At 42.5% G+C, this 27412-nt stretch overlaps 1 protein-coding gene across 5 annotated transcripts in view; it reads left to right on the top strand.

Moving 5' to 3' along the window:
• The window catches only part of dcaf6 (ddb1 and cul4 associated factor 6), a 193423-nt gene that overhangs the window by 143744 nt on the left and 22267 nt on the right, over positions 1–27412 (top strand). For 4 of the 5 annotated variants that reach the window (XM_068040689.1, XM_068040692.1, XM_068040691.1 and 1 more), the window contains 3 exons: positions 3648–3686; positions 11462–11600; positions 11699–11855. In XM_068040689.1, the coding sequence (XP_067896790.1) occupies positions 3648–3686; positions 11462–11600; positions 11699–11855 (335 nt within the window). The remainder of the gene's footprint in view (positions 1–3647; positions 3687–11461; positions 11601–11698; positions 11856–27412) is intronic. The other variant, XM_068040690.1, reaches the window with a different exon arrangement.

Genomic DNA, 27412 nt, shown 5'->3' with positions numbered 1-27412 from the left:
CAGCACTGCATCCAGGTCCTTAGGGCTACCCTACTGGCATTGACCGTGAAGGCTATCAGCTCCCATTGCCTTCGCAGTGTCTGTCTGGAGGGCCTCCTGGTCCCTTGTGGATAGTGCCACTCTCTCCTCCTGTCCACATCCTGCACCAAGGCCTCCAGTGCTGCATTGGATAACTTTGGATCACACTCTCTGCCAGGTTGTGCCATTCTTGTGTCTTTCTCAGGCGAAGCTCACTTTTAAAATGAATTCCAGCACCTGCTCCAGTCAAAATACACCTCCCCTGTAAGAGGTGCAGGCTGGCTTTAAGTAATGCAAGCCAGCTTGAATTCGTGCTGGCTTCTCACGATTTTGCACCCCCTGCTCAGACTGCAGCCACTCATTTGCATGCTTAGTGCTGGCTGAATGCTGCAATCATGTAAATAAGCAAAAATGCATTGAAGGAATGGATGTGGGTTAACGCACATCACAATCACTGCACCTGCTTTTGGGGGATATCCAATGTTGCCTCATAATGTTTCATCTTAATTATTATAAATTTTAATGAGAAATTGGCTTTCAGAACATGAGGGCATCACTTTTTAAATAAACAAACGGTATCCACACTGCTATTAGTGTTGAATGTTTCATTTATAACATTTGCAGTTACCTGTCTTCCTCATTTACTCTTGAAGCTGAAGGACTACCAAATTGAACAGTATTCTTAGGATACAGGTTTTTGCTCGAGTGTTTTTATTTGTATTTTCCTTGAGAGTAATTCCCATATTTCCCAAACGAAGCTGGGGTCTGATACTATCTCCCAAATATTCTGTTTCAGACAAGTGATGGAATGGTAGTTGACAGATTAGAATGCCGTTGCTCCACCCCCACCTCCAATCCAGTGACACTGACCAGTTTTACATCCTCAGTCCCTTTACCCCATTATTGGCAGAGACCTTCAGCCCCTGGGTCCTCCTCTCTGAAGTTCAGTCCCTAAACGCCTCTGCCTCTCAATCACTCTCCTCTTTTAAAACAACTTCTCAAAACTAATTTCTTCAATCAAACTTTCAATCACCTCTCATAACCTCGTTGTGGCTTGATATCTGTTTTCTGTGCCATGCCGTGTGACATTATTTACATTAAGGGCTCTATATAAATGCAAGTTATTGATTATGTTCTGCATTCTTTTGCTGGTACACCATTTATTTGACAATTTTTCTTTCCAATATTTTTAAAAGAAGTAATGCAAGAAGTGCTGGAGGGAGAGGGTGCAAAGACCAGATTGCCCAAAAATAATAAAATGTGTGATATTCCTAAGCTTATCAAAATTCTTCAACTTACTTTATTGTACAGTAAATACCCCATGGCTTTATTACATATTGTCAAAAACTAAATATCCATTCCATTTCCCACACTGCTGCTCTCATCCCTCCCCCTCCCTGAACCACAATAGGGTTCTCCTAGCCCTCACCTCCTGTCCCACCATCCTCCACATTCAATAGGTCATCCTGCACCATTTCCACCAGTTACAGTATGATGCCATCACTAATCACATTTTCCCCTTCCCTGCCAGCATTCCGAAGGGACTGTCCCCTCTTCAATACCGTGGTGCATTCTTCAAAACCCCCAACACTGCCTCCCATCCCACAGCACTTTCCCATGCAAGTTCAGGAAATGTAACCTCTGTCCTTTTACTCCCTCCCTTTCCACCATCTAGGGACCCAAACAATCCTTCCAGATGAAACAGCAATTTACTCCTTTACTCCTACTTCATTCAATTTAGTCTACTGTATTCACTACTCACTATGCAGTCTCCTCTGTAGTGGGAAGACCAGACACAGATTGGGTTGCCGCTTTGTGGGACACCTCTGCTCAGTCCACAAGCAAGACCCCAATCTTCCGGTCGCCTGTCATCTTAATTCTCTATCACATTCCCACTCTGACCCCTCTGTCCTCGGACTCCTATATTGTGTTAATGAATCTCAACATAAGCTCAAGGAACAACGCATCTTTCGATTAAGCACTTGAAAGCCTTTCGGCCTCAACATTAAATTCAGCAATTTCAGATCATAATCTCAGTCCCCTTTTTTTTCAGATGGCAGCTGTTGTAATGATTCTGCTATTTTCCCATTTACACCTCCTGTAGACTCATCTTTTGTTTCTTTACTTGGTCCATTACTATCTCCTTTCACCTTACTTCCCTTTTGTCATTTAATCTCTCCTGCCTCCCACCCGATCACAGGCCTTCCCTTTTGTTCTTTCCACTCCTCCTTTTCCCTGCCTCTGTATTTGCTTAAAACCTGTTACATCTCTAATTTTTTTCTAATTCTGATGAAAGGTCATCGACCTGAAACATTAACTCTGTTTCTCTCTCCACAGATGCTGCCTGACCTGCTGAGTATTTCCAGCATTTGCTGTTTTTATTTGAGTAATTTTAAATCACTTTCATTTATCGTATATTAATTGGGACACATTGAACATTTTCAAATTTGGTGCATTAGATATGTGGGTGCATGTTCATATTTTAGAAATTTATTTTAACTTTGCAAAACTGACTAGTTTAAATTTTATGTGATTTGTGTGTATGTAAAGTATTTGTTTCAAACAGTATTGTTTATTGTATTCTACCTGTATCTTAAAAGTCGTAATCATGAGCCTTTTATATTTTAAAAATAACTAGTAGCCTCATTTTTCTGGTTTGCAAGCCAGAAGTGCCAATACCGAACAGTTAGTTCAAGAAACAAAAGATGATGATGGAAGTGCATGTCCACTGCATTGATTATACTATTTTTGGATGGCTTCAGATTTACAGAAATATTTTTTTAGCAGGATCTCATGTTTTGAAATGATCTAAAAATGTCTTTATTGTGTGTCTGTGTATTGCCTATAAAACTAAAGTCCATCAAGTATAGCATTTTTAAAACCTATTAAACAGTGTATATAAACTAGAAAAAAACATAGCTAGCTAAATGCCACTTGTGATAGCTTTACTTTAATAAAAGTTTAGCATATACAAAATGCTACTTTTTAAATACAAGGAAAATCAATCATGAAGTACAATTTTTCTCCTTCCTTGTACAATGTAGTGGTATCTGATGAGCAAAGACCCATTAACCTTTCACTTACAATTGCATCAATACTTTGTTTAGTATTAATACATTTAATTCTCCTCTTTGAAGTCGGTGCCCTTGTACCTGCCAAATTGATTTTATTTTTAATTTGATTATGAGTTCATCGAATTTTTGATCGAAGTAAAATCCTGAACAGTTCACCAAAATAGATCTGATCTCAAATTTCATAACATCAACAGGCTATTACCAGATGGTTATAAGAAATGGGCAACCATAATGTTTGGGCTACTCAGCTGTCTACCTAAAGATTTTAAAAATGCATGTACCATATAAATAAAGCAAAGAAATGGGCCTGGTGTTGCAGCTTTTGACTTGAACCTTTTTGAACCATTTCTACTCATGTAAAAATGTTCATTGATCATTAGAATAAAATTTTAAATGTTAGAGGGTGTCATAACAGTTGGACTGTCATTTAAGGAACTGATCTGAAATGTTTCATTCCAATGATGTTGACAGGATTCTGGAAATGTGACGATAGCTTTATGACACCCAAGGCTGCTCCTGTATAACCTGAGCCCTTATTCTTTTTCTCCTTGATAGATTTACTTTCAGAGGAATGGCAGTGGGTGATAGAATGAGGTAATTCTATCTACTTAACAGTACTGAAGATTGGATTTTATTAGTTCAAACCATGTTTTTCTCACATAACCCATGATTATTCTTGAAGAGACAGTGCTCCTTCTATTTCCTGCCTATGTGTTAATTAAGGTGAGGAAAGATGTTGCAAACTAACATAACCTGTTTGAACTAGTACTTATAAAGCAATTCAAAGTCAGACACTAAAGATTTAAGGGATTAAATTACTCTTAGCAATTCTAGCAATTGAGCATTGGATATCTCCATATCACATTCCTCTGCTATTCTGGCAATCAGATTTATCATTTATTTTAAACAGGTTCCTGTCCCTGTTTATAATTTTAACAGGGAGTGTCATGCAAGTACATTAAGCATTTGCTGTTATTATCAACAGTATTTTCTAATCTGTGATATAGACCTGCATCTCCACCAATGTTCTGAAATCTCAATTTAATTACACATGTAGCATACTAGGGTGGCACTTTAAGGAAAATATTTTCCTTAACCATTATCTATGTGATTGCAAAAATAACTATACATTTATCAAATCATGTTGACAGAGAATTGTGGTGAGGCTGATTTGACTTTTTTTCACTTAAGGCCATACACAACTATTGGAAAAATAAAACCGTACCATTTTTGTTCTGGCAAGATTTGAATCTAGATTCTAGGAAGTAACAATATTTTTACATTTCCATCCAGTGCAGGATTTAAAACCTTGAGAAAAGAATAACCTCTCTCTGGAGGCCAAAAACAGAAAGATCAGAGTGGAAATAGAATGTGAAATTGAAGTGGTACACTAGAGGAGGTCAGGATCACATTTGTAAATAGAATGGAGATGTTTATCAAAATGATCACACAATTTGTGCTTCATCTCCCTAATGTAGACGAGACTGCAACAATTATACTTTTATGGCAAAGTATATTTTTAAATGTAGGCTATTCTTGGTCAGTGCGCAGAGCTCCTTATCCTTGGAGAATTTAATCTGCATATAAACTCATCCTGCCCCATCTTCTCTTGATTTCTCTGCTATCCTCTCCCCCTTACCTTCCTTCACATTAACTCACCACCCATACATGCTGATGGCAATCCACTGACAGTGTAAACAAATGTACAATAGCTACATGATTGAGGTACCAGAGGGTTGTTAGTGATCATAGAACAATACTTCAGCAACAGTTACTGAGAAAACAGTTTTTTTTTTAATAGTTTGCACTCCCGTTGCTCATACTATGACTGGCTTTGATATATTTTGAATCGCTCTAATCTAATCCTTTAATTATGGCTCTTTTAAAAACCCACTATTTGATAAACACTTGGGAAAATATTGCACATTATTAAACATGACATCAAAACCTAGTAGACCTTTACAGTAGCAGTAGCTTGAGTAGGAGAGCTGGGCTCCTCCTCTGATTTCACCTATTTTGTTCCTTTCCTCTGCTGTGTCTTAACTTGCAGGAAATGCTATTCTGTGAAGTCAGCTAAACGCCCTCACTTTTCCTATGTCATCAATCAATTGATAGTTAACAAAATGTAAATTTTAGTAAGCACCCACTGGAAAGTGTTCATCTATGTATCCCAGTTGAGTACATGGCTGGGCTCAACTATAATGCATTTTTGGTTGGAAGTCATCTGGCACCTGTGGTATCATCACAGCAGGAATCAGTGCCTAAAGGTGACAACAAGGTTGAAAAATAAAGTTAAACTATTGATCATCTTCAGGACTTAAATCATTGTATAGGGTGAGCATCATTTAACCATTATTGACTGACCATATTTGGTCTGGATGTGCTTGGAGTGGGGTAAGGACTACAGTCTCTTCAATCTTAATTGATCAATTTTATTGTTGGTATTGTCCATTTTAACCCCACTGCCTGTTGCATACTTTCATTATCGTAATAACATGTGCTCTTTGTCGTATAATTGTTATCTATGCTCTGTAATTCTGATTTTTATTTTCTATAGTATTAACCTAAGAGTTGATTTTTAAAAGAAAGGATACTAATGCCACCTTGGACTAAGATTGCATGCAATAGTTTAACTAACTAATGGAAGTTTACAGGTCATTTTGGACTGTTCCTTCATAATACAGTTGTACTGGCATGCAGGAGGTAATCTTGGATTTCCAGTTACATTTCACTACCTTGCTGGGAGCATATATAGATTTTTTTCTTCTTGAAAATATAAAATGAAATCACTGTTCTTAGTGAAGTCCTAATCAACATAGTATCATGCTTTCTTTTAGGCAGCAATTGTTTTAGTAGAGAATTGAACACAAAATTAATTAAGCTGAGAAAGGGGCAGAGACAGAAAACTTTGCTTCATCAAAGCTTGGTTTGATGATATGGTTTTGAAAGTCTTTCAATATAAACCTGCACTTATATTTGAGCAAAAATCAAACTACTGTGGTATTTAGCTGCATTTAAGTTTGCATTGCTTGCTTCATTTTTATTAAAATCATATTTGTCACTGCATTCTTTTTTCAGAAAACTACAGAAGTGAATGCTAATTTATCAAATATACATGGATGTTAAATTTAGCTTTAATTGGGCAAATAATTAACAAACATACCTTTAGCAATGAAGAACTATTTTGTATTATCTAAACAACTTTAATTAAAGATGAATAAGCTCATGATAGAATAAAGATAAATGTTCTTCAGCTTCCCATTGCTTGTGATGTTGAAGTGAGGATTCCATAATATGTGGAAAGCTACAGGAATTAGTGCTGGGATTCCCACTAAGTCTAATGTAAATCAACAACGTGGACTGAAAAACTCAAAGCAAATTGTTTAAAACTAGGGAGAGCAATCAAATTTGGTAGGGTAACCAAGAAAGGTAAGCCAGGTAAAATCTATAAGTGGCTGGAAGATACTGCACATTGGATGAAAAATGGGCAACTTTTATAATTATGAATGATGTTGAACTAGCTTGGTGTGAAATTGAAGGAGATACACCAGCAAAAGTCTTATTACTTAGCAGATGCGGTCCTTGCAGAGTACTAATTAACAAAAGGAATAGAAATCTGAATTATATGGCTCAAACAGTAGAGTATAAGTCATACAATGTTGTGCTGAAATTGTATAATCTAGCCAAACTACATTGAGTATTTTAAATTGTCATTTCACTAAAGGTTATGTTGAAGCCCCAAGGCATCACAGCACAGCTGCTCCCTGGCATCAGAGGATTGACATATGATGGTTATCAGAGTGCTCCAGTTCTGGATGAGCTATAATTTCCTCCTTTCCTTAACATTGAGAAGTGTCATGCTAGACCCCCACTTGCCAAGAATGAGGCATATTAATTTTGTCATATGAACATTGATTTGAAAACTGTTACTGAAGTGAAGAAAGGACTTGTTCAAAAAATTACCAGGCCTCTCACTGGAAATACATTTGCCTATTAACAGACAGTGCTTGTGGAAATATAGGGGTTACTTCCCTTATCCAATTTAACCCACAATGGACTTTGAGCAGCAGGTATTGTGTGCAAGAAGAGACATTCCAGGTTCGGCTAAGACCAGAGAATCCACAAACAGACGTGGTCAGACCGGCTGGTCATGTGACTAGCCTGCTTGGCAACCTGTTTTTTTTTCTGAATTGTACAAACAGTTTGAACTGAAAGACTGTTTGTTCCTGGACTGAGAAGATCTCTCCTGTCTGCTCCCATCTCTTTCTCACAAGCCTCTGAATCCACTGAATACACATGAACCTCAAGGGAGAAAAGTCTCCTACAGCAAACAAGGTTTAAGAAGAATACTGGACCCCAACGAAAAGCAGGATCTACTTACAGTCAAGGACTCCACCGTGAGTTCGAAGAACCGTAGCAAAACTCTTCAGATATTGACTTAAACTTTTCCACTTTATTCTCTTTTCTGTCTCTATTTGCATATGTGTATCACGTATGCATGCTAGCGTGGGCGCGTCGTGTATCCATAGGCGCCAACGAATTAGACTTAAAGTTCAAGTTTAATAAATTTTCAACTTTTCTTCTTTAAACCCAAGAAAACCTGTTTGTGCTGGTTTCTTTGCCTTATAATGGAAAAGCGGTGAACAAGAATTCACCAAGGGGGAGCTAAAAAAACAGTGTGTTTAAAAATAAAATCCTGTTACGGTAAGACTACGTGAAGGCTGAGAGGGACCCCCAGACACATTTCTCACCTGGTCGTAACAAGAAGACTGAAGCGATCACCTTCAGTCCCTGCCACAAACTCCATAACCTTACTTCTAATCTCAGCCTCTTCCCAGTCACTGTCCCAGCTTGAAGTCGACTGCCACCCTATTTGACCCTGAAGCAAGTTTCCGAACAGATATCCTTGTCATCGCAAAGGCACCTACTTCCACCTCTAACTTTGCCAGTCTCTGTCCCTGCCTCAGCCTATCTGCTGCTGAAGCACACACATACTTGCCTTTGTTCCCTCTAAACTCTACTTTCCTGGCTGGCATCACATCCTGTACCCTCCATAAATTTCAGCTCATTCAAAATTCGGTGTAGGTTAGGATAGGGGCAGCTGTCCCTGTGCACTCATCACCTGCATGCCTGGTGATCTATATTGATTCCTAGTGCCCCAAAGCCTCCAATTTAAAATTATTATCCTTGTGCTAAAATCCCTTTGCGGCCACACCCATTCTTATCTCTGTAATCTTCTCCTGCCCCACGATCCTTCAAGAGTTGTTCTGCCAATTGTACCATCTTGCATCCCCACTCTCTTTGCCGCATCGTTGGCAACTGTGCCTGTGCTCTGAGTTCCCTCCCTTCATCTATTTGACTAGGTCTCTATTTTTGTCAGATTACGCTTCTGTGAAGTGCCTTGGGATATTTTCCTATATTAAAGACACTATATAACTGAAAATTGATATTTGGCCAGCTTCTAAAGATTAAGTTAAGAAGAAAATGGAGAACATGGCCTTTTGAGCTTTGAAGGAGGTAGATTATATAAGATAGTAAACAACAAAGAAAAAATTAAACTGGAATACCACTGCAAACTAAAGGATGTTAATAGGATAAGGGTTATAGGCTCAAACTAGTAAAAGGCAAATTTAGGGCTAATGCCAGGATGTGCTGCTTCACTCAAACATAGACTAATGTATGGAATGGCATTCCAGGCTGGAGTAATTTAAGAAACAATTGGCTGCTGTGCTGAAGAGAGTGGAGGCATGAACCAAGTTTGGTCATTTGGCTATCCTCATCTGCATCAATCTTGTGATGCCGTTGTATCATATTCTGCTTATATAAATTCCACATAAACTTACGTGTTACCAACATTTTCTTTTCTGATTTATGCACCCTGCACTAGTAAATTGAGAGGTTTTTTTTTTTTTTTGAAACACTGTTCTGACTCGTTGAGAAAAATGTCCTAACTCCCATTTGATATTTTTGCCTCATCAAGGATAGTAGCATGTTCAAATCCTTGCGCTTTTGTTTCTAATTAATCAGAACAAGAAAGCAATTTAAGATCAAGGTAAAGAGTAACTGCTGCCTGAAGGATAACCAGTTCCAGAAATAAATAGCTAAACTTGTTGAATAAACATTTAGATTATCAGTTAAATTAGAGAGTGAAAAGTACATATTGGGCAGGTTTTAACCAGCCTTTTAGGGATGGGCTGGGAGGTGGTGGGGGGCCTGTAAAATGAGGAGGAAAGGCGGGGGGGGGTGGGGAGGGGGGTGTGGAGTGCCTGCCGTCCTCTCACCGCCATGCTACTTTACCAACATGGGGAAAGTGGAGGTCAGCCCTCCCACCCAGAAGCCAATTGAGCCACTTAAGTGGCCAATTAAAGGCCCCTTCCTGCCTCTGCTGGTAGTTTAGCAACAGCAGGTGGGCCTTCCGCCACATGGGAAGACCACCTGGTGAGCCCTGGTAGCATCCCTGCAGACTTAGGAGGGAAGGAGCCCTCCTCTTCGGGCACTCTGTGGCCCATGGAGGGGGCCCCCCAGGGTGGCAATGGCTGCCCCCATAGAGGCCCGCCCTCCTAGACCACTTACCTGTTTGGGAGGGCAGCCTGCTGTTTTCTAGGTGCAGTCCCAGCTGTGATCACTGCTGACAGTGGTGCTGCTAAAACTGCAAAGCTGGCAGCTCCTGGGGCGGGCAGCCGCCCTTTAAAGGGACAGCAGCCCGGACTAGTTGCCTGATGGTGGTAAAATGCGGCCAGGGCTCCCGCAAACAGCCGAGGCGGGATCGCCCCCAGCTTTTCAGCCCATCATCAGGACCCTGCTGCAATGACAAAATTCAGCCCAGTGTCTTAGTTTTGCATTCTTGTGTTTCTTTAAATAACCGTGACATGTGAAAGTTAACTTTTTTCTCAATTCTTCCTAATTTTAAATGCTAACATAGCTTGTATTAAATTACTTGCTTTCGGTATTGAGAAGGAAGCATGCATTGTATGTAACTGTAGTACCTTAAAATATTTGTCATGCTGTCTCCAGTACAATCTGGCCCTAACAATACAAATTAAAAGCCATCTTTCAAATTAATAAACTTAAGACCAGAAATGCAGTGTTCTCGGTGGCTAAATTGTGCTTCCAGTCTTGACTGAGGATACGTTCCTGAGATTGCTTGTGCCTGTACCTTCACCATTCCCAAGTGTCAGCCTTCGCTCAGTGGTAGCATTCTTGCTTCTGAGTCAAAAGGTTGTGGGTTCAAGCCCCGCTCCAGAGATTTGAGCACATAAACTAGGCTGATATTTCAGTGCCATACTCGGGGAATGCAGTGCTATCTGAGATGCCGTCTTTCAGATGGGATGTTAAACAAGTCACTGTAAAAGATACCATGGTACTGTTCAAATAAACGGCAGGGGAGTTCTCCTGATACCCTGGTCCCTGGATCAACAGTACTAAAATAGATTATTTGGTCATTTATCTCATTGTTATTTGTTGTACATTGCTCTGTGCAAATTGACTTGCAGTGTTTCCCTATTTTACAACAGTGACTGCGTTTAAATGTACCGATTTGGCTGTGAAGTGCTTAGGTCAAAATGCACTCTATAAAATACAAACTCATTATTTTCTTACCAGCCTGAAGTGGTACCATTTTCAAACTGAGAAATTTTCAGTGTCTTTAATTTTTATGATTGAAGTAATAACTAACATACACATATTGTAATGAAGAACTAAACATGGAATGGCTAACAAATGGACTCAACTAGCAGTCTGCTACAACTGATGTATATTGTTATTAATTTTCATAGTGCATAGTTTTCGAATTGGGGAAATCCTGGCATTGTAGTCATGTTATTTAAAGTTACTGGGACCTTTAATTCCTATCTCTTACAGTAACTTTATTTCAGATGATATGTGGGTGAGGCTATTTTAAAGGCAGAATTAAATGTTGCTCCCTATGGACCACTGGTTGGGTGGCACCTCATTCTAGTCAGTTTTTAAGTTTGCACAGTGCTGCTGTGTAAATGCAGCAGAATGTGGACCTTGTGACACTCATACAGAGAAGTCATTTCCTTTTGGATTGATCTTACTGATCTAATATAAGTGAGCCAAGACTTTACATCGCTGCAGAGGATAAGTAGAAATCCTTGCAGATATCCTCATGTCCCTTTGCCTGTCTATCTCCATTATGAATTAGATGTTTTTTACTTTAAAGGCACAATTTAAAATGCAAGTTGTTGCTGCATAGCTTAATCAATTTCAAAATTGATTATGACTTAATAACAGTTATGACAGACTAAGAAAGATAATTGCCTTTAAGATTTTTTTTTAGTGAAACAATTAACTTTTTTCACTCCTTTGTTTTTAAACTTCTGTACTGAATTACAACACGTGATATTTAGACGTACTGCAGCTGCCCGTATTCAGGAGTTATTCAGAAGGAGAAAAGAAAAGAAGGAAATGGAGGAGCTAGAGACTCAAAACATAAGAAAACCTACAATAAAAATGGTATACAAAGGCCACCGTAACTCCAGAACAATGGTAAACATATCTTGTAAAACTGTCTTTATAAAACAAAATATAAAAAGGCATTTTTGCTGTTGGAATACACAATGATAATTGACTGTCTTTGGGTTCAGATCAAAGAAGCCAACTTCTGGGGTAGTTATTACGTAATTAGTGGCTCAGACTGTGGTCACATATTCATCTGGGATCGGCAGACAGCTGAGTTACTGATGCTATTGGAAGCTGACAACCATGTGGTGAACTGTCTACAGCCTCATCCTTTTGATCCAAGTAAGTAGTCATTTCCTGCAAAAAAAGGAATATTTTTCCCTGCCTTTTGGAGTATTAATTGTGATCTAGTTCCAATTCTGCTGTAGTATTAAGAGGGGAAATATGAGGGGCTGTGGTTAGAAGGTAAATACACCACATGGTATAGCACTAAACTATAAAGACCAGATCTATTCTCTGGTTTCCACTTGGCCAGTTTCAATTGGGGCAACAGAATGGTCACTTTCAGTGCACTTAAATTAAACATTAGGCATCTACAGCGGTAGGCGGTGGCGTAGTGGTATTATCACTGGACTAGTGACCCAGAGACCCAGGGTATTCTTCTGGGGACATGGGTTCGAATCCCACCACAGCAGAAGGTGGAATTTGAACTTAATAAAAATCTGGAATTAAAAACTAGTCTAATGATGGCCATGAAACCATTGTCGATTGTTGTAAAAACCCATCTGGTTCACTAATGTCCTTTAGGGAAGGAAATCTGCTGTCCTTACCTGGTCTGGCCTACATGTGACTCCAGACCCACAGCAATGTGGTTAACTCTTACATGCCCTCTGAAATGGCCGAGCAAGCCACTCAGTTGTACCTAACCGCTACGAAGTCTATAAAAAGGAATGAAACCGGACGGACCACCTGGCATCGACCTAGGCACCGGAAACGACAACGGCAAACCCAGCCCTGTCAACCCTGCAAAGTCCTCCTTACTAACATCTGGGGGCTTGTGCCAAAGTTGGGAGAGCTGTCCCACAGACTAGTCAAGCAACAGCCTGACATAGTCATACTCACGGAATCATACCTAACAGACAATGTCCCAGACACTGCCATCACCATCCCTGGGTACGTCCTGTCCCACCGGCAAGACAGACCCAGCAGAGGTGGTGGCACAGTGGTATACAGTAGGGAGGGAGTTGCCCTGGGAGTCCTCAACATCGACTCCAGACCTCATGAAGTCTCATGGCATCAGGTTAAATATGGGCAAGGTAACCTCCTACTGATTACCACCTACTGCCCTCCCTCAGCTGATGACTCAGTACTCCTCCATGTTGAACACCACTTGGAGGAAGCACTGAGGGTGGCAAGGGCACAAAATGTACTCTGGGTGGGGGACTTCAATGTCCATCACCATGGGTGGCTCGGTAGCACCACTACTGACCGAGCTGGCCGAGTCCTAAAGGACATGGCTGCTAGACTGGGTCTACCAACACGAGGGAAGAACATACTCGACCTCGTCCTCATCAATCTGCCTGCCGCGGATGCATCTGTCCATGACAGTATTGGTAGGAGTGACCACCGCACAGTCCTTGTGGAGACGAAGTCCCGCCTTCACATTGAGGATACCGTCCATCGTGTTGTGTGGCACTATCACCGTGCTGAATGGGATAGATTTCGAACGGATCTAGCAATGCAAAACTGGGCATCCATGAGGCGCTGTGGGCCATCAGCAGCAGCAGAATTGTACTCAACCACAATCTGTAACCTCATGGCCCGGCATATCCCCCACTCCACCATTACCATCAAGCCAGGAGACCAACCCTGGTTCAATGAAGAGTGCAGGAGGGCATGCCAGGAGCAGCACCAGGCATACCTCAAAATGAGGTCTCAACCTGGTGAAGCTACAACCCAGGACTACTTGCATGCCAAACTGCGTAAGCAGCATGCGATAGAGCTAAGCGATCCCATAACCAACGGATCAGATCTAAGCTCTGCAGTCCTGCCACATCCAGCCGTGAATGGTGGTGGACAATTAAACAACTAACTGGAGGAGGTGGCTCCACAAATATCCCCATCCTCAATGATGGGGGAGCCCAGCACATCAGTGCAAAAGATAAGGCTGAAGCGTTTGCAACAATCTTCAGCCAGAAGTGCCGAGTTGATGATCCATCTCAGCCTCCTCCTGAAGTCCCCAGCATCACAGATGCTAAACTTCAGCCAATTCGATTCACTCCACGTGATATCAAGAAACGACTGAAGGCACTGGATACTACAAAAGATATGGGCCCTGACCATATTCCGGAAATAGTACTGAAGACCTGTGCTCCAGAACTTGCCGCACCCCTAGCCAAGCTGTTCCAGTACAGCTACAACACTGGCATCTACCCTGCAATGTGGAAAATTGCCCAGGTATGTCCTGTACACAAAAATCAGGACAAATCCAACCCAGCCAACTACCATCCCATTAGCCTACTCTCAATCATCAGTAAAGTGATGGAAGGTGTCATCAACAGTGCCATCAAGCAGCACTTGCTTAGCAACAACCTGCTCAGTGATGCTCAGTTTGGGTTCCGCCAGGGCCACTCAGCTCCTGACCTCATTACAGCCTTGGTTCAAACATGGACAAAAGAGCTGAACTCAAGAGGTGAGATGAGAGTGACTGCCCTTGACATCAAGGCAGCATTTGACCGAGTATGGCATCAAGGAGCCCTAGCAAAACTGAGGTCAATGGGAATCAGGGGGAAAACCCTCTGCTGGCTGGAGTCATACCTAGCGCAAAGGAAGATGGTTGTGGTTGTTGGAGGTCAATCATCTGAGCTCCAGGACATCACTGCAGGAGTACCTCAGGGTAGTGTCCTAGGCCCAACCATCTTCAGCTGCTTCATCAATGACCTTCCTTCAACCATAAGGTCAGAAGTGGGGATGTTCGCTGATGATTGCACAATGTTCAGCACCATTCGCAACTCCTCATATACTGAAGCAGTCCATGTAGAAATGCAGCAAGACCTGGACAATATACAGGCTTGGGCTGATAAGTGGCAAGTAACATTCGTGCCACACAAGTGCCAGGCAATGACCATCTCCAACAAAAGAGAATCTAACCATCTGCCCTTGACATTCAACAGCATTACCATCGCTGAATCCCCCACTATCAACATCCTAGGGGCTACCATTGACCGAAAACTGAACTGGAGTAGCCATATAAATACCATGGCTACAAGAGCAGGCCAGAGGCTAGGAATCCTGAGGCGAGTAACTCACCTCCTGACTCCCCAAAGCCTGTCCACCATCTACAAGGCACAAGTCAGGAGTGTGATGGAATACTCTCCACTTGCCTGGATGGGTGCAGCTCCAACAACACTCAAGAAGCTCGACACCATCCAGGACAAAGCGGCCCGCTTGATTGGCACCCCATCTACAAACATCCACTCCTTCCACCACCAACGCACAGTGGCAGCAGTGTGTACCATCTACAAGATGCACTGCAGCAATGCACCAAGGCTCCTTCGACAGCACCTTCCAAACCCGCGACCTCTACCAACTATAAGGACAAGGGTAGCAAATACATGGGAACACCACCACCTGCAAGATCCCTTCCAAGTCACACACCACCCTGACTTGGAACTATATCGCCGTTTCTTCACTGTCGCTGGGTCAAAATCCTGGAACTCCCTTCCTAACAGCACTGTGGGTGTACCTACCCCACATGGACTGCAGCGGTTCAAGAAGGCAGCTCACCACCACCTTCTCAAGGGCAATTAGGGATGGGCAATAAATGCTGGCCTGGCCAGCGACGCCCACATCCTGTGAATGAAAAAAAAACGATCTATGCAAAGAAGTTTCCACTTGGCACCAACAATAACCTTGTCTAGTGTAACTGTGGGGTTTAGACCTGACCTGATCTTTGAAATGGTGTAAAACTCCCTTCTCCATGGAGTCTTGCTCTAATGTTAGCTCCAGATTTAGACACTTCACATTATAACTGTTGCTTTGGTGATCAGGGGAACTGCTTTGCACAGACTCTTGTTTGGCCTCAGTGTTCCCAGTTGAGGGAGAGAAATGAATGGCTAAAGTTTCCTGTTCTGATCACTACCCGGTGTGGACACTGGGTGAGGACAGAGGTGGACTGAGGTGTCAACAGTTGAATACGCAGCTAACGTTTACAGTCCAGGTGACTTGGTTAAGTTACTGGAGACCACTTCCCCCTGTGGAACTTAAGGCAGCATATGTTTCTGCCTCTGGGAGAAAAGGGATAAGGGAAAAATTGCAAAAGGAAAGTGTCATACTATTCCTAAAAAAAAAAAAATCTGGTCATCTTTCTCCCTACCTCGTGATTTATATCTTAAAACTGTTCTTTTTAAACTATATTTATATAGAACTTATTTGAAATAATTTCTGTTTCAGTGGCAAGAATGAAAATTGTAAGCAACAATCCCTGCGGGATAGTAGTTGAAAAGAATGTAGCCAATAGGGATCTTTTGAATCTGGATCAGAGTCCAAGGTTTAGTATCTATCTCCAAAGAGTTTACTAGATCATTTCTAACTTTTGTTTCTTTGAGAGGATTTTCCTCATTGCTCTCTCTTTTAATTCAACAGTGGTCTCAATGATACAAGCTATGCCTGTATTGCATCATGGGTTCGGCTTCCACATGTACACTGATAACTTGCAGCTCTATCTCTCTTCCACCTCTTTCGACCCTTGACTGCTACTTTGCTGTAAGATCGCTTATCTGACATCCAATCCCGAATCAGCTATAACTTTGACCAGCTCAACATTAAGAAAATCTGAAGCCATTGTCAATGGTCTCGGGTTTTTTTTCCACTGAATCCATCTGCCCCTCCCTGCCCAATTTATCTTGTTCAACTGTAAGCTGAATTCAAGAATTCCTATCTTTTCAATCTCAAAGTTTGCTTATTTACATCTCTGCACCACTGTCATTCTCTGCTCAGTAAACCCCTTTGCCACTGAAAGAAATCCTCATGTGTTTTCATCCTCTCTGGACTCAGTTACTTCAAAACACTCTAGACTGGCTTTCCATCTTCCTCAGTCCATGAACTCCGCAGTTGGTCAAAACTCTGCTACATGTATCCTTTCCCCACATAAAGCGCTGTTAGCCCATCAGCCCCATCCTCGCTGATCTACATTAGCTCCCCATCCTTCCAATGCAATAAATTTAAAATTCCCATCATTATCCTTAAATCAATCAATGGCCTCACTCCAAAATCTCCCCAAAACACACTTTTTCTGACTTCCTCCACTTCCTCCAACATTTGGGTCAAAACCTTCTGCTGCTGGGTCCTACTCTCTGAATTACCCTCCCTTAAACCACTCCACTCTACTTTAATAACCCTTCTCAAAACCCATCTTCAACCAAGACTTCTTTCATTCCCTTGTAACCACTCCCTTCCTGACTTGCTGTCTGACCTCCTTAAGCCAATCTGAAGAACGTTGGCACTTTTTTCACATTGAAGACATTATGTTGCAAGTTGTTATTCTTCCTCTTCCTCCTCTGCTTCACCCTCCTCCACCTCCTCTTTTTCACCTTCCTGCTCACCTTTCTCATCGCCCTCTTCACATTTCTCTTGTTTATTCGTTCGTGGGATTTGGGCATCGCTGGCTATGCCAGCATTTAGTGCCCTTGAGAAGGTTGATGGTGAACTGCCATCTTGAACTGCCACAGTCCTTGGGATGTAGGTACACCAACAGTGCTGTTAGAAAGGAAGTTCCAGGATTTTGACCCAGTGACAGTGAAGGAATGGCGATATAGTTCCAAGTCAGGATGGTGTGTGGCTTGGAGGGGAACTTGCAGATGGTGGCGTGCCCATGCATCTGCTGCCCTTGTCCTTCCAGGTGGTAGAGGTCGCGGGTTTAGAAGGTGCTGTCGAAGGAGCTTTGGCGAGTTGCTGCATCGTGTAGATGGTACACACTGCGGTCACTGTGCATTGGTGGTGGAGGGAGTGAATGTTGAAGGTAGTGGATTGGGTGCCAATCAAGTGGGCTGCTTTGTCCTGAATGGCATCGAGCTTTGAGTGTTGTTGGAGCTGCACCCATATCCAGGCAAGTGCAGAGTATTCCATCACACTCCTGACTTGTGTCTTGTAGATGATGGACTGGCACTGGGGAGACAGGAGGTGAGTTACCCACCACAGAATTCCCAGCCTCTTACCTGGTCTTGTAGCCACATCATTTATGTGGCTTATCCAGTTCAGTTTCTGGTCAATGGTGACCCCCAGGATGTTAGTGGGGGATTCAACGATGGTATTGCCATTGAACATCAAGGGGAGATGGTTAGATTCTTTCGTGCATGAGATGGTCATTGCATGGCACTTGTGTGGCGGGAATGTTACTTGCCACTTATCAGCCCAAGCATGGATGTTTTCCAGGTATTGCTGCGTATGGACATGGGCTGCATCAGTATCTGAGGAGTCGCAAATGGGCTGCTTCAGTATCTGAGGAGTCACAAATGATGCTGAACATTGTGAAACATATGCGAACATCCCCACTTCTGACCTGGAGTGTGAAGGTCATTAAGGGAGCAGCTGAAGATGGTTGGGTCTAGGACACTGCCCTGAGGAACTCCTGCAGCAATCTCCTGGGACTGAGATGATTGGCCTCCAACAACCATCTTCCTTTGTGCTAGGTACAGATTTCCCCCTGATTCCCATTGACTCCAGTTTTGCTAGGGCTCCTTGATGCCTTACTTGGTCAAATGTTGCCTTGATGTCAAGGGTAGTCACTCTCACCCCACCTCTGGAGTTCAGCTCTTTTGTCCATGTCTGGACCAAGGCTGTAATGAGGTCAGGAGCTTAATGGCACTGGCAGAACCCAAACTGAGCGTCAGTGAGCAGGTTATTGCTGAGCAAGTGCCGCTTGATAGCACTGTCGTCGACCCCTTCCATCACTTTGCTGATGATCGGGAGTAGACTGATAGGGCAGTAATTGGCCAGGTTGGATTTGTCCTGCTTTTTGTGCACAGGACATACTTGGGTAATTTTCCACATTACCGGGTAGATGCCAGTGTTGTAGCTGTACTGGTACAGCTTGGCTAGGGGCACGGCTAGTTCTGGAGCACAAGTCTTCAGTGCTATTGCCGGAATGTTATCAGGGCCCACAGCCTTTGCAATATCCAGTGCCTTCAGCCATTTCAGATTGGCTGAAGACCAGCATCTGTGATGCTGGGGACCTCAGGAGGAGGCTGATATGGTTCATCCACTCAATACTTCTGGCTGAAGATGGATGTAAATGCTTCAGCCTGGTCTGTTGCACTGATGTGCTGGGCTCCCCCATCGTTGAAGATGGGGATATTTGTGGCGCCTCCTCCTCCTGTTTAATTGTCCACCACTGTTCACAACTGGATGTAGGAGGACTGCAGAGCTTAGATCTGATCCATTGGTTGTTGGATTGCTTAGCCCTGTCTGCATGCTGCTTCTGCTGTTTGGCATGCAAGTAGTCCTGTGTAGTAGCTTCACCAGGCTGACACCTCATTTTTAGGTATGTCTGGTGCTGCTCCTGGCATGCCCTCCTGCACTCTTCATTGAACTAGGGTTGGTCCCCTGGCTTGATAGTGATGACAGAGTGGGGGGTATGCCAGGCCTTGAGGTTACAGATTGTGGTTGAATACAGTTCTGCTGCTGCTAATGGCCCACAGCGCCTCATGGATGCCCAGTTTTGAGTTGCTAGATTTATTCGTAATCTATTGCATTTAGCACGGTGATAGTGCCACACCACACAATAGCGGGTACCCTCAATGTGAAGACGGGACTTTGTCTCTACAAGGACTGTGTGGTGATCGCTCCTACCAATACTGTCATGGACAGATGCATCTGCGACAGGTAGATTGGTGAGGACGAGGTCAAATAGGTTTTTCCCTCTTGGTTCCCTCATCACCTGCCGCAGACCCAGTCTAGCAGCTATGTCTTTTAGAGCTCGGTCAGTAGTTGTGCCACCGACACATTGAAGTCCTCCACCCAGAGTACATTTTATGCCCTTGCTACCCTCAGTGCTTCTTCCAAGTGGTGGTCAACATGGAGAAGCACTGATTCATCAGCTGAGGGAGGGCGGTAGGTGGTAATCAGCAGGAGGTTTCCTTGCCCATGTTTGACCTGATGCCATGAAACTTCATGGGGTCCGGAGTCAATGTTAAGGACTCTCAGGGCAACTCCCTCCCGACTGTATACCACTGTGCCGCCACCTCTGGTGAGTCTGTCCTGCGGTGAGACAGTACATACCCGGGGATGGTAATGGTGTCTGGGACATTGGCTGCAAGGTATGATTCCGTGAGTATGACCACGTCAGACTGTTGCTTGACTAGTCTGTGGGACAGCTCTCCCAATTTTGGCGCAAGCCCCCACATGTTAGTAAGGAGGACTTTGCAGGGTCGCAGAGCTGGGTTTGCCGTTGTCGTTTCCAGTGCCTAGGTTGATGCTGACTGGTCCGTCCAGTTCGTTCTTTTTCTTAGACTTTGTAACGGTTTTTGATGCAACTGAATGGCTTGTTAAGTAATTTCAGAGGGCATTTAAGAGTCAACCACGTTGCTGTGGCTCTGGAGGTACGTTTAGGTAAGGACGGCAGATTTCCTTCCCTAAGGGACATTAGTGAGCCAGATGGGTTTTTACAACAATAGTTTCATGGTCACCACTCGACTAGCTTTTTTTTAAATTCCAACTTTATTAATTGAATTCAAATTCTACCATCTGCCGTGGTGGGATTCAAACCCATGACTCGAGAGCATAAGCCTGGGGCTCTGGGTTACTAGTCTAGTTTCTAATCTAGTGACATTACCACTACGCCTCCGCCTATAAGCACATAACCTAGGCTGACACTTCAGTGCAGTGCTGCAGGAGTGTTGCATTGTCTGGAGGTTTTTATTTTTTTATTTATTTTTATTTAGAGATACAGCACTGAAACAGGCCCTTCGGCCCACCGAGTCTGTGCTGACCATCAACCACCCATTTATACTAATCCTACACTAATCCCATATTCCTACCACATCCCCACTTGTCCCTCTATTCCCCTACCACCTACCTATACTAGGGGCAATTTATAATGGCCAATTTACCTATCAACCTGCAAGTCTTTTGGTGGTGGGAGGAAACCGGAGCACCCGTCGAAAACCCACGCAGACACAGGGAGAACTTGCAAACTCCACGTATGTAGGTTGTCATTTGAAGAATCAAACAGTATATTTTGAATTAGACTCTTGAATATTGTGCTTTCTGAAGTTCTTTCAAAGAGAGCAGTCTCTAATTAATGGGTCAGTGCTGCAGAATTCAGAAAGAAGGAAAACCAGTGGAAGAGATAGCAGGCTGACTGTGCCTGCAATTATCTGCTAACATCAATGAGACCTCATGGGTTGATTGTATAATTGTTAACTAGGTTGTATCTCAATTACACACTGATTTCTGGCTTTGCCTGCAACATTGAATGCCAAGAAGCTGCAGAATTAGGCAGCACTTTGAGCTCATTCATTGCTTTTCAACAGAAGAAAATCAACTTGAGAAATAAAGTGATATCAAAAAGATGAGTTAACTAGATCCACTCCAAACAATGATCCAAACAATGCTGACATAGATAGGATCAAATATTATCCAGAGTGCATCCTTGTGGATTAATAATTGTCCACTTTGTAGAAAGCTCTTTTAACCAATAGGAACACGAATGAATTACTGCACTTGTTTTCTTGACAAGACTAAAACAACAAAGTGGTAATACTATTCATCACTCGGCTCTAAAGAATGGCAAAAGGTTACACAGCCCACTCTACTCAGTACCCCACCTCTACAATGCTGCTCTGCGCAGCCACTAAGCAAAAGCAAGATGCTAAGTGGCAGGGGAAGGAACATTTAACACCAAGTCTCAGATACGTTGCACTTACCTGTATCGTGGCACAATGGTGACAATTTTACAATGAGCTACCCCTCAAATAGAAGAGTCGTGGAAGGGGGAAACAGGGAAGGTACACATTCAGGTTTTAAATATAAATCTTGGAAGGCATGAATACTCAATAAATTAACATCAGCTTGATGAAGGTTTCCTTATATTCTCATGTATAATTTGTATTTTCCTAGCCAGTTTTTGAGCTGTCATAATCAACGTTTTGTCTTTCAAATGAGGTGTTAAACTGTCTGCCCGCTCAAGTGGACATAAAAGATCTGTAAGACTCTTTTTATATATAAAAAAAAGGAGTCTCACTTCCCTCTAAGGTCCTGACTCCATACTGAGTATCAATCGCATGAAACAGACTTTGGATACAATTTCCACTTTATGTGGAACACCTTTATTAACTCACCAAGCAATAGTATATACTTACAATACTTAATAGACCCACGTGCAGGAGCTCATTCCCAGGTGGGCAGGTCCGCTGAGCGACTTCGCCCGCACGACTTCCTGTGACTGACCAAGTCACAATTCCTGGCTGCAGCAACAATGTCCTTGTGAGTTGTGACTTTATGCCCCTTTCTGACCCTGGCCCCTTGACGTATAAGGTAATGTTTTGAATTGGGTCATCCAATTGGGTTTCAGTGCCTTATCAATCCCACCCTGACTTTGCAAGACCACCTGCATGTGCTCACCCCTGCTGAGAGCAGGATATGGGGTGTTAGGTGCATACCATCCATGAATGTGATATCTGCATCTTGATAATGCAAGAAGGAAACCATTCACACATATTTCAAAAGGCCATTGTCCATGAGAGTGGTTGTAGACAGGCTGTTTGATGTAACAGCCGAGGCTACCACATCACTGGCATGTCCTGACTTGTCTGTGTGTGCGTTTGTGGGGGGTCCTTGTTCAGTTACGTTGTATTTTATTTTTAAAAAGTCCAATATGAACCCCAACGATGATGTTTTCGGTCAGAATTCTTCTTCCTTCGTCCCCATGTCCTCCACCTCCATATTCTTACTACCTGGCGAGTCCCACAGTCTTGTCCACACCACAACTGGTTACATTCTACTTATGAACAGATATTAACAAATGCCTCACAGCATAACAAGAATATCCAAATGCCTTGCAGATCCCACTGCACTATTTCAAAGAAGAGTAGGGGAGTTATCCCCGTTGTCCTGGCCAATATTTATCCCTCAACCAACATTAATAAAACAAAATTATCTGGTCATTATCACATTGCTGTTTGTGGGTCCTTAGTGTGTGCAAATTGCCTGCTGTGTTTCCTACATTTTAACAGTGACTACCCTTCAAAAAGTACTTCATTGACTGTAAAGTGTTTTGTGATTTTGACGTTGTGAAAGGTACTATATAAATGCAAGTTCTTTTTCTCCTCACCCTCCTTTTCCTCACCTTTCTCCTCCTCTTCCTCACCATCCTTCTGGCTTTTCAAGAAGTCTCTAAAAAAAATCTTTCAACTAAAGACAGAGAGAGCAATTGACAGTACTTTGGAAAGGGAGGTATGATGTTTCATACCTATAATGCTCAAATATTATCTCCAGATCAGGGTGGGCAAAATGTTTCGGTCAAATAAATTCTTGGGTGCAATGGCATTTTAACATCTGGTGTGACAGACAAGACAAATGTCTTCAGCTGGTGAGTGATGCCGGTTGCACTAAATATGCAGTACTTTATCTGACATTCAGTTCAATCTTGTGGTACGTTGGTGGTCTAAATACACTTCCCTGCATTGATGATGGTTAAATAGAGGGTGGGAGGAGAGAGAAATATGTTCTGTGGAATTGCCTCATAATAATTTAGATTAGATTAGAGATACAGCACTGAAACAGGCCCTTCGGCCCACCGAGTCTGTGCCGAACATCAACCACCCATTTATACTAATCCTACACTAATCCCATATTCCCACCAAACATCCCCACCTGTCCCTATATTTCCCTACCACTATACTAGTGACAATTTATAATGGCCAATTTACCTATCAACCTGCAAGTCTTTTGGCTTGTGGGAGGAAACCGGAGCACCCGGAGAAAACCCACGCAGACACAGGGAGAACTTGCAAACTCCACACAGGCAGTACCCGGAATCGAACCCGGGTCCCTGGAGCTGTGAGGCTGCGGTGCTAACCACTGCACCACTGTGCCGCCCTATAAAGAAAGATATCAGTACCCTCTCTGGTCTTTTTCATTTGTTCTCTGTTGCCAGATTTAAATACAGTTATAGGTAGTCAGCGAACAGACATTTGTATAGAGTCTAGATCATGAAGTTCTGCTCCACAGATTATATGAATAAGGACTGTTTAATGTTTCTGATATCATTGGAGTGCCGCATAAGAAAAGTTGTGTCCAAAGTGTTAACCCAGTCTAACTGGCTGAAATATTAAATATTGTATTATGGGATAACAGAGACAGCAAGACAAAACAGATATATCCCTATTATAACATTTTGCAGCAATTCATTGGGGGACTATAGTTCCTCTACCTCTGCACCAACAGAAGCATAATGGGTGTAATCAAAGGCAAGATTCTGGCGGGTAGCAGTTGCATACCCTGCCTACCTGTCATCCTGATCACTGATGCTTCCCTCTCTGGATAGGATGTCCACCTGGGTACAGGGAATCTGAACATCATTTCAGTCCACCTGACACATCTACAGGTTGGAACTTGGAGCAGTCTCGTTGAAACACAGCACTTCCAACTGCAATACAGGTAAGTCTTCCTGTGGATAGACAACACCACAGTGATCTGTGCTTCGACAAGTAGGGAGGCACTTGGTCCTGAATTCTGTGCAAAGTTGCCCGAGAATTAAGGTAGTCAACCCCATTGCCTTGCCTGTAATAGGCAAATAAAGCACAAAATTTGCTCAGCAGGATCATAATCCTACCCCTGTGACTGAATACAGTAATGTCTGTAATTTACAGGCAAGCTGGGTCACCCACTCCAGTCTTTTCATGAATGTACAGCTGTCCCAAGTTCTAGGATCCTCACGTTGGCCTTCCCCAGGCAAGGGATGTTCCTGTCTGCTTGAACGGACAAATCCTCTGATTTTACTAGTTGTAAAAGGCACTTTACTCATTGTATGTGGAACATACTTTTATCGAACGATTAATAGATTTAATCTAGCAATATTTGCTCCAAAACAAGGAGCCTGTGCGTCTTTACAAAATATGGTGCACACTTCCTGTTTGAATTTTTGATTCACTATTTTTATGTAATATTTATTATGGAAAACTGACAAAAGCTCTGTTGATGAATCAATCCGATAACTCAAAAGAAGTTCTTCAGTGTGCACAGCTTCCCAGGATGGGAATTGGGCTTAGCCCAATTGTTGCAATGTTTTTCTACAGCATCGCTCAGTCTACGCAATTGTTCTTCAAAAATTGCTTCAAATAAAGCTCGAGGACAAATTTAAAAATCTTTTTTTTAGTTGAACTTTTTATATTGAGGGCTTTTTAAAAAGCATTGTGTATGAGAGAGAGAAATTTCAAACAGGCTAAAATGTCCAGGAAAAGAGTTTCCAATGCTGATTTTTTTTTTTCCCACTCTGATGATACTACTCCATGTCTGTCTTATCAGTTGATTACAGCTTGATGTGCTGTTGGTTACCAGCAGGTTACTCAGATTTTCTTCAATATGGTCATGCTGCTAATACATCATGCCTGTGGTACCTCCTTACTGTCATATATTGATATCTGTATGTTGTGACAAGTTTGTAGTGTGGATTTTGGTGATTCATGTTCCATCTTTTTCATTATCCCTTGTCCTATGACTAAGAAGCATCACTTGTACTTTGTACTGTTTTCAATAAAATAATTGTTGAGAACTCCCACCCCCATCCCCAAATTACTTAGTTTACCATAATACACTTAATGAAAGTTAGATACTTTGTTATGGACAACTGGTTTAGTCATTCAGCACCAGATCTGGCTAGATCACATAAGGCACTATTGGGTCCTGCTTTCATCTGCCAAAACTGCTACCTATTTTTCCTCCTCAAAACCTACCTCTTTGACCAAGCTTTTAATCATCTACCCTAATATCTCTGTGTAGCTCGGTGTCAATTTGCTTTATAACGTTTCTATGAAGTGCCTTGGAACAGTTTATTTCATTAAAGGTGCTATATAAATACAAGGTATTGTATTGTTAACATAGTGGACAGTAATTAGGCAGGGCTATCACTTTGAGCAGCAAAAATTAATGGCTTGTCAGCACTCAAAATTTCTGGGGCCTAAAGGAGTACCTGAGTTCATAGGAAATTTGTCTGTACCTTGTACCTTACTTGACTGAGTCTTTGTTCCAGCTAAAACAGCCAAGTGAGACCAAGGAGTATTGGAATTGTAATAGAGAGATTGGGACAAAAGGGGACTGAACAGTTTAAAGAGTGAAACAGACTGGAAATGTAATTGTGCTTCTGTTTGCTATTTTGTTATGTTTCAAAAAAGTAGCTGCACAAAGAAATTAAATCAATTAGTGGTAATATAGAGTTAATAAAGTATATCTGACAAATTAATTATAGAGGCAATCTGTTCTGGTATTAAAGGTGAACTAACCATTGAAAACTGTCATTGAAACTTTGGTTCTCTGTCATCATTTATTGGTTAATTGTTCTTTATATAAATATGCTATTGGCATTAATCTTGTTATTTACAAACCTATATTGTCATATTAACATCTATGATATATGTATAGGTCCTGTATATTATGTTCACTATTTGTTGTCTTATGCTGCGCTAGTCGCTCACACGGAAAGTCAGCTACAAAGACTCATGGACTGTGTCGCCCGTGCCTGTAACTTGTTCTCCTTAACTATAAGCGTCAGGAAAACTGTGGTCATGGGACAAGGTCTTGCATCTCTGCCCCAATCACACTAAATAACACCCCACTGAAAGTGGTTAGTACATTCACTACCTTGGATCCACAGTGACCGACAGTCTGTCCCTTGATGCAGAGCTCGACCCATACATAGGGAAAGCAGCTACCACCTTTGGCCGACTCTCAAAATACGCATGGGATAAGACCAAGCTGACACTTAGGACCAAACCGATGGTTTATAAGGCTTGTGTTTTCAGTATGGCTGTGAAACATGGGAGACTTACAGCTACCAGGAGAAGAAGCTCAATAATTTCCATCTTTTCTGTCTGTGGCACGTTATGGGTATATCTTGGCAGGACAAAATCACAAATGCAGCAGTCCTCTCAAAGGCAGAGCTCCCGAGTGTGTTGGCACTAATCAAACCGAGGCAGCTTCGGTGGATTGGGGATGTCTGCAGGATGGAAGACGGTCACATACCCAAGGACCTTTTGTATGGTGAAGTAGCTGGGGCCAGACGACCAGTGGGGTGCCCAAGGCTCCGTTTCAAGGATGCTTGCAAGCATGAAATGAAGGCCCTAAATGTCGACTATTGCACTTGGAAGTCAGTAGCTGGTGAAAGAGGGAAATGGCAACACATCCTGTGGACTGGCATGCACTACCACGACAGCCAGTGGCTATAGAAGCTTGCTGAAAAAAACAACTCACAGCGTCACCTGGCAGCTTCACATGAGGGACTTGTGGCAGAACCTGCCTCTCGAGGATTGACCTTCACAGCCATCAGCAAAAGTGTGCCAAGAGAAGACACCCCACCTAAATGGACTGTTTGTTGCGTGTCCGTTATCTTTCATAGATGGCAGGATACCAACCAATATGTTATCTTCTGCCATTTGGTTCCAAGTCTATCTTTTACACATCATAGGCATGTACTTAAAACTGGCTATCTTTAAGTAAACTGTTAAGCTTCTGCTAGTTTTCTAGGTTGGTATTTATGCAAATATATTAATTAACAAATATTTAGCTATTGTAGAACTTCCTGCTGTCCAGTGCATGACTGTATCCCTTGTTAAGCACCTTTGGACATTTTTCTATATTGATGATGATGGCAGATTCTGCGCAGGCGAAGATCATGGGAAGGCTTA

The sequence above is a fragment of the Heterodontus francisci genome, chromosome 10 (genome assembly GCF_036365525.1).
Source record: "Heterodontus francisci isolate sHetFra1 chromosome 10, sHetFra1.hap1, whole genome shotgun sequence".
Classification (NCBI taxonomy): Eukaryota; Metazoa; Chordata; class Chondrichthyes; order Heterodontiformes; family Heterodontidae; genus Heterodontus; species Heterodontus francisci.
Note: the sequence above shows the minus strand (reverse complement) of the source record. Positions and strands in the feature narration are given on the sequence as shown.